The sequence below is a fragment of the Phaseolus vulgaris genome, chromosome 2 (genome assembly GCF_000499845.2).
Source record: "Phaseolus vulgaris cultivar G19833 chromosome 2, P. vulgaris v2.0, whole genome shotgun sequence".
NCBI lineage: Eukaryota > Viridiplantae > Streptophyta > Magnoliopsida > Fabales > Fabaceae > Phaseolus > Phaseolus vulgaris.
This window is the reverse complement of record NC_023758.2, coordinates 2268342-2280840: the sequence shown is the minus strand read 5'-3', so window position 1 is coordinate 2280840 and position 12499 is coordinate 2268342. Positions and strand designations below refer to the sequence as shown.

General features: G+C 31.2%; 1 protein-coding gene across 8 annotated transcripts; it reads left to right on the top strand.

The window, feature by feature from the left end:
- Positions 1–3303: 3303 nt before the first annotated feature.
- On the top strand, positions 3304–9439 carry LOC137810136 (uncharacterized). Of its 8 annotated transcripts, none has more exons than XM_068611274.1 (11): positions 3318–3461; positions 3568–3648; positions 4050–4151; positions 4514–4559; positions 5446–5521; positions 6036–6399; positions 6754–7003; positions 7304–7546; positions 7619–7738; positions 8725–9201; positions 9279–9439. In XM_068611274.1, the coding sequence occupies exons 2-10, from the start codon at positions 3577–3579 to the stop codon at positions 9168–9170; spliced, it is 1719 nt and encodes a 572-aa protein (XP_068467375.1). In that variant the 5' UTR covers positions 3318–3461; positions 3568–3576; the 3' UTR covers positions 9171–9201; positions 9279–9439. The 8 variants fall into 8 exon arrangements, with proteins under 8 accessions (XP_068467373.1, XP_068467375.1, XP_068467380.1 ...); XM_068611279.1 differs by having other exon boundaries at positions 3320–3461; positions 4050–4137; XM_068611275.1 differs by having other exon boundaries at positions 3328–3461; positions 3537–3648.
- The last annotated feature ends 3060 nt before the right edge of the window (positions 9440–12499 follow it).

The following is a 12499-nucleotide window of genomic DNA, read 5'->3' as shown; positions in this document are numbered from 1 at the left end:
GTGTCAATTTTGCATGACTTTATATGCACAAATCGTTCCAATTTGACATGACTTTGTCATGTCATATTGAAGTCGTGTCAACTTGACACGACTTATGTCATGTCATACTGAAGTCGTGCCAACTTGGCACGACTTTTGCCACGTCATATATATATATATATATATATATATATATATATTATTTTATTATTTATATATTGGATAGTAAGTTATGTAATGTTAAAAATTAATTTGATACATAACTTTCTAAGATTGTTAGTTTTAAGGAACAAAAAATTGGATAATCGTGTATAGATCATGTCCGGCGCAATTAAATATCAAAATATACTTTTTGGCTAGTGGGAAACCATGTTCGGCGGCAATGTCCTCAGGAGTTAATGGCTCAAAGTTTGAATAAGCTGATTATTCAAACATGATCCATACACGATTATCCAATTTTTTGTTCCTTAAAACTAACACTTTTAGAAAATTATGTATCAAATCAATTTTTAACATTACATAACTTAGTACCCAATATATAAACAATAAAATTTTTAAAAAATATATGACGTGGCAGAAATCGTGCCAACTTGGCACGACTTCAGTATGACAAGACAAAAGTCGTGCTAAGTTGGCATGACTTCAGTATGACATGACAGAGTCGTGTCTAATTGAGACGATTTGTGCATATGAAGTCGTGTCAAATTGACACGATTTGCCTAAATTTGTAATTTTTTTTAAACAGATCCCATTTTGATAAAAAGTAAAAAAAATAACCCCATCATGATTAAAATCCCATAATTTTTCTGTGTATATATCAATTATAGTACGTGGTACTAGTCAAAGAATTCCAAAAAAATGCAAAACATAACATCAATTAATTTATTAAACCAAGATCAACTCAAACACACAATCTTAAACTACTGAAGGGAATCCATGTGCAAAATATTCAATCTTAGACCTCTACTAACTAAATAATTCAATAATTTCCAACACTTTATATTATAACTCGACAATTTAAACTTCCATTTCAAATAAGGTATATGATGCAAGTTAAGAGCTACACATCGTAATAGTTCTCAATTCAAAATTACAAAACATAACCATGCTTTCTCAATTTCACTCACATATAAAAAATACTAAAGTTTCAATATCATTCACATAAAAATACTATGGTTTCAATATCATTTTTGACGACGAAATTTTTTATTTTTTTAACTTAACTACATGTAAGTACATTATCAAAGTTTAATTTCTGAGCATAAATTAAAATCTTAAACTAAAGCTTAATCCGAACTAACTTAACAAATGAATATTGGAGTGGATGATGAACTAAAAATACGAATATAATTGTTTGATCACATTCAAAATTAAATCCTGACAACCAACCATTTCAAAATAAGCATCAAATAATTTAAATTTCATTTATCACAATCATCCTCATCATGCAGGTAGATACATCATCAAAGAAAAAAAAAATACTCAAAGTTTTTAACTCTAGATTTATATTTTTTGATCAACAAATCCTAAGACTAAAAGAGAGGGATTAAAATGTAGAATAGTGTCAGTATAAAAACACTCACTTAACATCTCAAAATAATAATATTTTAATTATATTTATTTTATTTTTTTAATTTAAATTTTTAATATATATTATTATATTATTAAAACTGGTTGTAAGATCGGTTTATTTTTTTTAGGATTCTCAAAATATTATTTTTCTAAGATAAAAGAACCGATCTTCCTAACTCCAAAGTCCAAAGAAAAACCGATATCCCATACCACTTTTATTGAGTGCACCACTCCTCTAAACTCATTTAAATTATACTCATATCAATTATATATATATATATATATATATATATATATATATTAACTTCAATATATTTTCTTGCATATAAGTGAATTTAAGTCTTCATTTATATTTTGTAAAAGTACATTATTTACCGTTAATATAGAATTTCAACTTTTTTTTCCCCTAACTTAAAGTGTAATTGTTTTGTAAAAGAGTCAATGAAGGAAAAATAATGAATGGAAAAATATTTAATAAACGTTAGGTATAAAGAGAAATAACCTAAATGGATACCCAATAAAAGAATATTATAAATAGGTGATCAACTTAAGATGTAAATAGATTGAATTTTATCTGATAATCAACTAAAATCAATTATGACTTGGCAGTTTCTTCCTGCACCCTACATTTTTCTTCCTGCATTGTAAATTCCGAAACTGACCTCCACAATTTCGGGATCTCAGAGTGTGCTACGGATTTATCAATCCGGAAGTGAATCATGTTGCATTCCGGATGAGGGGGTGTTCCAAAAGCAAAGTTTGCATAAATATTGATTTTCAGATTGTTGAATCCGGAAACCCAATTTCTATTACGGATTGGTGGATCCGGAATGATTTTTTTCAATTATGGATTTCTGAATCCGAAATGCATATTTTGAATTATGAATTGGCGGATCCGGAATGATTTTTTCAATTATGGATGTTTTGCATTTTTTTATTTGGATTAACACTATTATTCATGTACTACTGGAAGCATCAATCCGGGAGATTACTGGATGCGCCAATCCGAAAATTTACCGGATTTTATAATCCAGAATACAGAAAAAATAAATATACAGTTTATATAGGGACAGTTTTTTCTTTGCGCAATCTTGTGGGGGTGCAGGAAGAAACTGCCTTATGACTTTATCATCGGAACTCTTTCGTGGTACACACACCCACTCATGAGCGAATACCGAGATCAAAGACCGATAGATCCAATTGACCTAGTCTAGTAAGTAGGAGTCAACAAATCATATCCAAGCCCAAAATCAAGTTCAAGGGATCGAAAGCCCAAACCGAGATAAAAGATTGTCAACAGGTTCAAATAAAAAAGAAGTTTACTTTTAGGCCATTGCAGAAACAAGTCATATGGAAAAACTCTGGATTATAGAATCTAGAAGGTATTTCTAGATTGAAAATACCTTTCGGATTCTATAATACACAATGAGTTTCTTTAAAAATCTAGAATGTATTTCTAAATTATAAAATCCATAAAGTATTTTTAGATTCAAGAATATCTTCTAAATTTTGTAATCCAAAATGTATTTTTAAAGAGAAAAAATAGTTTGGATTGTGTAATACAAAATACAATCCAGGAGGTGTAAATAGAAAAAATACATTTCGAGATTATAAAATTCGAAATATATTTTTCAAGTACAAAATGATCATTTACATAGGAGTGCTAGGAGAAATTATGGAGGTGCAGGAAGAAACAACCTGCTGAACCGGTCAGGTTACGGGTCATAACCCAATCCATCAAATGGCCCATTTAGGACATCTGCTCCGAGTCGAAAAGGAAAACCAAATTCTTCCGCCGCCCGCGGAGGAGAGTAGCCATTTTCATATTTCTGACGCTTAAATTAAAAACTGTAACCAAACACCAGAAACTACCCTTTGCCGCCAAAATCAATTGCTGAGATTAACCCAAGGTACGTTTCTCACTTTGCTAAAATTTGCAATAAACTGCTTTGAATTTACAGCAATTAACTCACTTGAATTTACAGCAATTAACTCACTTGATTCTGTGAGTGGCAGCAAGCGAAAATGAAAGAAATTGTTACTCTCCAAGTTGGCGATTTCGCAAACTTCGTTGGTTCTCACTTCTGGAACTTTCAGGTTTGATGCCTATTCGCTTGTTTTAATAAATTTCAGATTGATTTACTTCTACACATTTTGCTTTGTTTGTTGACTTTAATTTCTGTGCTGTGAGTGTAGAAAAAATTGCACTATCAATCAATTAAAAATAATTACCATGTACAATGGTTTGTAAAGATTCTATGATAGTGATAAAATTCTTTATGCTATCGTTGCATGTACTGTTTACTCATGTTTATTTATTTAATTTAGCTAAACCTTCTTTCCTTTTTCTTTCTTTTTCTTTCAGTTTATGTTGATATTCTATAACTGAAAGTACCGTTGATTGAACATGTTCATTTCGTTTTTTTTTTTTTTTTGATCAGCAATATGTTCATTTCGTAATCATGCATGTAATGTTTCATTTGTGTTCAAATTGTTAGGATGAGTTGCTTGGGTTGGCTGGGGACCCCTCTGCTGATTCAGTGTTCAAGAATCAGGATCTTAACATGGACGTGCTTTATCGTACTGGTGAGACACAGCAGGTGCAATTTTCTGTTGTTGAACAATCATTTTCTAAAATAAATAAATAAATAAATAAATATGTAGTATGTGATTAGAACTGTATGTTGTTGTAGAAGATAGAATGAGATGTTCTATTTGGACTTTTTGTCAATATGCTGCTATGTAGTGCTTCCATTGCATGTGCCATTTCCATATTACATGTTGAACCGGTTCATTAAGTGTAGTTCAATTTGATTGGATTACTATTAACTGATACTCTTATATTCTAGTTGGCATAATTTTAGAGGTGACAAGGGAAAATGGGGAGTGATGATCCAAATCTGTAGATTGGAAGAATTAGATGTTTTCCTTATTTTGACACCATTTTCTATTAAATGTGCAGGGCATTCCTTCCTATACTCCTCGCCTGGTTTCAATAAACTTGAGAGGTATTTTACTTATAAGTATTTAAATTATTGAGGAAAATATCATTGTTGTTCCTTTTGCCCTTTTTATAGGATCTATTTGCTGGTATCTCTGTTTATTGAGTTGATGTTGCTATGTGACAGCCAAGAATCCATGGTTGGTCTTACATTAAACTGAATTCTGAAAAAAAAAAATACTGATTAACTAAAATTACTATATGTAGTAGGATCAATGTAGTTGGTATAAACTTGAAAGGTTCATTAGTAATTGTCTACAGTTTTTTTAAACTACCGGTCTACCAGCCTTTTATTTTTGGGCATGGAAATCAAGACAGGTCAAGTTGGTTGGGAAAACATTAGACAAAATGACCCACGCTGTAACATGGTTACAGTTCACAGCTTGCTTTGTTTGTGAATCTGAGAAACTGAAAATGAGAGTCATCACAAAATTTGGGAACATTATACAGTGCTAAAAGCAGAAGACAACTCATTTTCCTTGTACAAGTGATAATGTACTGTACTTAAGAAGTTATGAATAAGGAATATAATATACGCTAGGTGTATATGTTGGAAGTAGTAGTACATATTCAAGATTGTGGATTTTTAAACTTTTTAGACCACATTCCAGCCTTTCCTTTGTACCCTTAAAGAGCTGAAGAAAACACAATATCTTGCCTACGCGGTGTCTCCTTCTTTTACTTCGGTTTTTATTTCCATATCCTTGCTACTTTAATTTATTGTGTTAATTTTGTCTTCTTTTAATCTCATGATGTTAGAATATCTCAATGTAAACTTATTTTAGCCTGAGATTAATTGTATACTTTCTTATCCCTTTATTTTTCTCTTGGTGTAAGCAAAATTTGTCCCCATCCACTTGTAATTTATTCTTGGGATTTTTCAATCTTTTCAGGATCCCTTGGATCTATGAATTCACATGGTACATTGTATACGGAGGTTGCTTCCACATCACCAGATGTTGTCACCTGGTGAGAGCTTTTACTCTATACTTTTATATTGATGGTTGAAGAAGGTTCTCTCTGAAATGGATGATATTGGGAATTTTAATTTCTGCTGTGTGAATTTTCTCAGTTACTAGCTTGTTTTAGTGAAATGGCAATGGATTCATTGTTTTTTTTAAAAATATTGGCAACACGGAGATATCGTGTAAGGTCAATTTTGAATATCTTCTACATATGAAATACTTGAAAACTGTAAGTGAGAGGGCAGTTCTTTTCTACAAAGAAACATACAAGAAAACTCTGATTCAAAATGGTAAATTTCTTCAAGAATAACCTGCAAACATTGTAAGGTTCTATTTACATGTATCTTCTATTCTTGGTGTGGAGCGTCATTTTAAGCTTTATAGGGTTGAAATGAAAATTTGAAATTGTTTTGCCTGCCTCTTTTTATTGGACATGAAATCTACGTCATCCGTTACATCTGTCATTGTGGTTTAAATTTATATTCGAATGCACGGAATTCCCATACACCAATGTGCAGGACTGGTAAAGTTTCCACTCAAGCCTCTGAACCTTTTAAAAGAAATTTGTTCCTGCAAAGACTTTATGAAGAAGAGGAAAACTCGAATATGTTAAATGAGATCCCTGGTTCAAAGAATGGTTCTCCGAGTGAGTATGAGGATAAGGAAATAATTGAGTGCCTGGAAAATGGTGTACAGTTTTGGTCCGACTACTCAAAAGTACATTATCACCCCCGGAGTCTTTATGAATTAGATGGAGTTTGGCCAGTCGTTGAGGAATTTAACAATTATGGAATTGGAAGGGACTGCTTTGCTTGGGCTGCGCAAGGGGAAGAAATCAGTGACAGGCTTCGATTTTTTGTTGAAGAGTGTGACAATATACAGGTAACAACTTATCACTTTTCCAATCTTGTAGTTGGGTTACTTCTCGTGTATAACTTTAACCCTTGCTGTGAGATAATGAATAGTAATATAAACTTTATACCAGAAGTACAGTAATCTAGTTTCTCTAAAAGGCTTACTTATCATGGTAGTTTTGCAATTAACAAAGCTACATTTTGACTAGATATCCTGGCTTTTTCTTGTTCAACTTTATAAATTTTGGTATGAGATTTTCAGATTGATGATACTATATTTATAACTTCAAACATAGGGCCTTTGTCCATTAAGTTCTTAAAGGAAATTAATTTTGGTTTGGTGTGCCTCTTACTATCTTTAAATATTGGCAAATTTTGACAGGGATTTCAATTTATTGTTGATGACTCTGGAGGTTTCTCTGCTGTCGCTGCTGAATTTTTAGAGAACATTGTAGACGAGTATACAAACATTCCCGTCTTACTGTATGCTGTCCAAGGTTCTGGTCCACGCACAAATCTTCAGAGCAGGAAGCGTACAGTCTCAGAGGTTCTTCATGATTCTATATCATTTTCAAGATTGTCATCATACTGTAAACTTATTGTGCCTGTTGGTCTGCCCTCCTTAAGTAAAAGTATGTCAAATACAATTTATTATATTTGACAGCACAGTCAAAATAGCCTTACTTTGATAATATGCAGCAATTATTGATGTTTGACTTGCTACTACTTTACTAATTTGAACGCCGGATATCATTAATGGCATTAAATTTTGTTGTACTTTGTTCTAATATTGATACAATCCTCCTTACCATTGTTAATGTATTTCTGTTGGCTGGCAGATGCACAAATTATAGATTCCAATTGTCTCATTCAGTTATACTAAATCTTCTTTTGATGCCCTTGTAAGATTGACTATTCACCTAATTTCTTAGGTAAAGCTTCCAGATTCCTCCACATTGAAGATGCGAAGCATTTTCACTCGAGTGCAGTTTATGCTGCAGCACTACACTCCATTAGTCTACCTTTTCGAATGGTTCCAGTTGGGCCTACTGCAGATGCTTGTTCTAGTTCTGGTGCTGTGGATATTCATGGAGTTGTACAAATGTTATCAGGACAAGGAAGGCAGAATATGGTGTCAGTTCTTGATGTTGCCATGCCAGCACCAGCTTTAACTGGTAAATGTGAACAATTTTTTTGGCTGATCTCCATAAGAGATGTATTTGATTGGTCTTACTCTTGAAATTCAGGGGGACAGAATGACCTGTCTCTGTTAGAGATGTTACAGCCGTTGACCCCACAAACAGCAGATGATGTTGAAGACATGCTGGCTATTGAACACATGACAGTCCACGGAGCTCTTGCATCAGGTATTGGCTGCAGAGATTTATCAATTAATATTTTCTTCATGTTTGTTCTGCTTGTCTGTATGGATACCCTTGTCTCAACTGTCAGAGTTGCTACCATGTGTAACTAGGAGGTCACAGGTTTGGTTCTTGAAATTAGCTTCTTGCAAATGCAAGATAAGACTGCATATGGTAGAATCATAATGGGTCTGATCCTTCCTGGACCCTGCCATGCTTGGAGTCTTCTAGCCCCCGGTTGGCTTTTATGCTGTGCTTTAGTTTTCTAATCTTAACACAGCAGTATTCTTTGCTTCAATGTTTTGGCCCATAAGCCATATCTAATAAGTATATTGGTTTAATTTAGTGTAAATTTTCTAAATTTGAACTTTACCGTTCTCTTTAAGCTTATCATGAAAACGACATATTTTAGGGTATGCATCTTTTATTGGCCAGTGAACCATTGGAGGCACCAAATCATGTCCAAATACACACATTACATTTTTTGAGGATATGCAAAAAGAGCTCAAATTGGGGTTTGAAATGAAGGCAACTACCAGATTTCTATGATGAAATGTTTAATAATGCTATTGATTATATCTATCTTTTAATTCTGAATGAACCAAGTGATAAATTACCATTTAGTTTTCTTCTGTAGCACAGCGTAACAAGTGATATTTGGTCCTTGGTTTTTGCTCTTTTATTAACCCACTATTCATTTTCTTTATTATGGAACTCTCTGAAGTTAGATCGACACAGATTCATCATTATGCAATACTTCTATTTAATTAGACAGATAAGCTCTCCTTTTGTTGTTAAAAAAGTGTATCTTTGTAAGGTACTCAACCATAGTTTAGTTTGTTACATTTGTTAGGTTACTGGATGAAATAATTTGAAAAAGGCATGTTGCTTATCGACATGCTTAATATTGAGTTTCTATTCAGCTGTTTTATTAAGTTCTCTCCTTTGAATGATTGTTTTTGTCTTAACCCTTCACTGTTTTGGTTCTATAGAAGGCCATCGCGCTTCAGTTGGTGAGGTAAAGGATACAGTTGAGGGTGCTTTTAGATGTGCCAATACAAGGCCAATGTCCTGCCATCTATCCGTTGCTCTTTGTCCCTTGCCTATCCCCTTGCCTTTTCCATCAATCTTTGGTAACAATGTAGGCAAGCAAGGTGAACTAATGGGTAGTCAAACTATTAATTCATCACCCAAAGGATCCCTTGAGATTCATTCCGTTCCCATGGCCGCCAGATTACGTTCCAGCAGTGTTGTATTACCACTCTTAGAGAATAAACTGCAAAATCTTCAGCGTTTTGGAATTCAACGAGGAGCAGCTGGGGCTGAGTTACTTAGAAGTTGGGGCTTTGGCATGGAAGAATTGATGGAAATGGATGAAATGTTATCTAAAATGGTAGCGGCATTGCGCCCTCCTCAGTTGACATCAGATTCAGATTAGAATATATAGGTTGTTCTTCAAAAAAAGTCAGGTAATATTTATTGCCATTGAGTTTCAAGCATTTTGTTGGATAACTCTCCAAGCCACATAGTTGATTTTTCTTTACAGGTGTTGTTTATTTTCATTCTGGTAACTTGGTGCTTTCTCATCGACCAATAGCGATTTGATAGCTCCCATGGGATTAACTTAACCTTGCCTTTGGTTTGGGATTTCATGACGTATTATTTACTGAAGTTAATCCATACTTCTCTCAACTTCTTCCTTCCAAACTGCTTGCAGCTCTCACCACCCTTGTCTTCTCTTTTACCATAGTCTTTACGCTTCTTTTTTTTTGTCTTTAATCTGAACTTAAAAAATGTGCCACGGTGAAATGGACAGAATGTAATAATAAAAAATACTTAACAGTGGAATGATAGCATTAAGAAAGAGAAATTATGTAACCATTTGACTGAGCTTTCTGGTAGAAATAGTGGAATAGACTTTCTGGAAACATAGTTTCGGGAGATTCTAAACTTTTGGAAAATAATTTCAGAATTCTGGACATTATTTTCTGAAAATATTTTTGTAGAAAGACACAATAACGGGATGGCTTAATGTTTCGAAAATAAGTTTAGAATTATAATCACACAGTTTAATGAATTATAATTTTAGTTTTTTCTTAATCTATTGAAGCATTTTTTAGAATAAACTCATGACAAAAGCAATTCAAATTTGTTATGATATTAACCATGTCCAAAAGATTTGTGTACTAGTGTAAATTAACAAGCAAGAGAGTAAAAAGATTGACGAGACATAAATAGAAAGAATTAACAAGCGATAGTAAAGAATATTTTTCACTGACCAAAAAGTAAGTGGGGTGTTAACTGTAAAAATGGGTATAAAAAGTAATAGCCTGATATTTATTATTAAGTGAGAGTTAGTTTTTTTTTTATTATTTCTTTTAAGGGCCATTTTAACTTCACACAATAATTTTTTGGGCACCTACCATTTATTTTAGATGTTTTCATACTTTTTTATGAAAAATCTAATTTATCTTTTTTTAATTGTAGAATTTAGAAGATATTTTTAAATATAAAATTATATTTTGAATTATTGAACTCAGAAAATATTTTTGTAGAGTTGGGAAGATCTATAGATTATACGATTCAGAAATAAAAAGATGTTTTCACATTTGACTTATTTATATTTCTAAGTAACATCTATTAATAATATTAATACTTATCAATATAAATTTTAATTAAGTTTTAATATTAAAAAAATATAATTAATATTTAAGTTTTAATATAATATTGAAAAAAAGTATTCATCATATATATGCATATATATATATATTATGTAATCTTTCTATTGAACATATTATTTTTATATGTTTAATTACAAATACTTTGACTCATTAAGTTAAAATATATTAGTTATTAATTTTTTTAAAAATGAATAAATAAATACTATTCAAATGGTTTTCATTGAAATATCTAAGAAATTAACTATAATAAAAATCATTGATTTTCTATTGTGAAAAATAATTATTAAATTAAATGAGTATTTTCTTAAATCATTTATCATGAGTGTGTATAGTTTATTATTCAATTTAAAATCATTTTCCAGAAATACTGTTAAAATGATTCGATAACTATTATTTTATTTTTTTTATAAAGTTTTCGTGTTAGGCATCACTATGCAACTTGACATCTCAGCTAAGCTGACACCTCAAGTAACAACAATCATCTGCCATCACATGAAAAAAAAAATATTATTAAAAAAAGAAAAAAGAAAGAAAATACAAAAATATGGGGGGACTAGACCAAAACCCATATGTTAACACAAACGATACATAGGTAGATTATACCTATTCATAAAGAATTCTAATAACAGACTAGCTGGGAGTCTATTATACCAATGAAAAGATTCTCTATGAATAAATCTTAAATTAGCCAACTTATCAGCACACGCATTCCCTTCACGAAAAATATGAGTTACCCTAAACCTGATTGTCCCACAAAAATTAAGACAAAGTATTCCATCGATTCTGAAGCATCCACGGAACATTAGTCCTAGTAGTAAACGCAGCACAAACCAAGGCAGAATCATATTCAAGCCAGACATTAGTAATTCGATAACTATTATTCAAACTTATATACTTTCGAAAATTAAAAAAAAATATTAAAATTTTTATGTGATTAAAAATGAAATTATATCAAATTTCATAGTGTCATATTGATTAATATCATAATGTTAAAAAATAAATTGCATATTTTAAAATATTGTATTATATTACTTTTTAAAATATTATATTTTTTGGTAGTATATATCATACATTTTTTAGTATTATATTATTTAAATTTATGCTATTTCTAAAAAACAAAAAATTTAAAATAATATAAATAATACATTTAATTAAATTAATAAATAATCATTAAAAAATTTATGTCATAAATAATTAATTTAATGCAAGATAAATATGTTATTAAAAATTTCATTAATCTTTTTAAAAAGAATACTAATAATAATTATAAAGAGTATAATGGAAAGAAAGAGGTATAATCTTTAAAATTTAAGAAACGTAATGGAATTAAAAATACTTTTAACTTAACCGGTGATCCATATATATAAAAGCTCTGTTATGAAGAAAGATAAATAACAAAAATAGGAAGATAATAATCTTTGAATTTTAGGAGATATAAAGAATGCAGTTAAAAAGTATGAGACCTGTTCTTAAATGAGAGTCAAATTTCAGATATTAAAGTTGTAATGCTATTACGTGTGATTGAAAGAATATATATAATTGTACCAACACCCAATTTAATAAGATTCAAATTAAAGAGTCTGTTTAAAATAATAAAATAATAAGTGGTGAAAAAAAATTTCAAATAAGTTATAAGTCCAATAAAGAAATACTATAAATAAGACATCAGTCTAATAGATAAATAAAGTGAATTTTATCCGATGATAATGTAAACTATTTCTGATTTTGACATCGGAGCGTCTTGCAGGGGTACACACTCAACTGTAAGAGGAGAAGTCGAGAGGAGAAATTGAAAACCAAACCTGGAGAGCATTACTGTGAGAGGAAAAGCCGAAAGTCAAACCTAGAGAACAACATTGTGAAAGGAGGAGCCGAAAACCCAACCTGTAGAGCATCATTGTAAGAAAAGAAACCGAAAGCCTAACTTAGAGAGTCCAAATCCGAAAGCTCAATCCAAAAGATCAACCCGTGAAATTTTTGTCATCAGCTTCATCAGAATTCTCAACTCTACCCTTTTGTAAGAAGAAAAGTCAATTCAAAATAGTATGATTAAAATTTAAATGATAAAGTCAAAACAAATTAAGTT

Bases quoted from the DNA above. Each gene is read 5' to 3' on its own strand.
- LOC137810136 (XM_068611272.1), top strand. From the start codon at position 3,577: ATGAAAGAAATTGTTACTCTCCAAGTTGGCGATTTCGCAAACTTCGTT. The intron at 4,152-4,513 runs GTGCAATTTTCT...TTAAATGTGCAG, and splicing joins GTACTGGTGAGACACAGCAG to GGCATTCCTTCCTATACTCC. The intron at 7,004-7,303 runs GTATGTCAAATA...CTAATTTCTTAG, and splicing joins TCTGCCCTCCTTAAGTAAAA to GTAAAGCTTCCAGATTCCTC.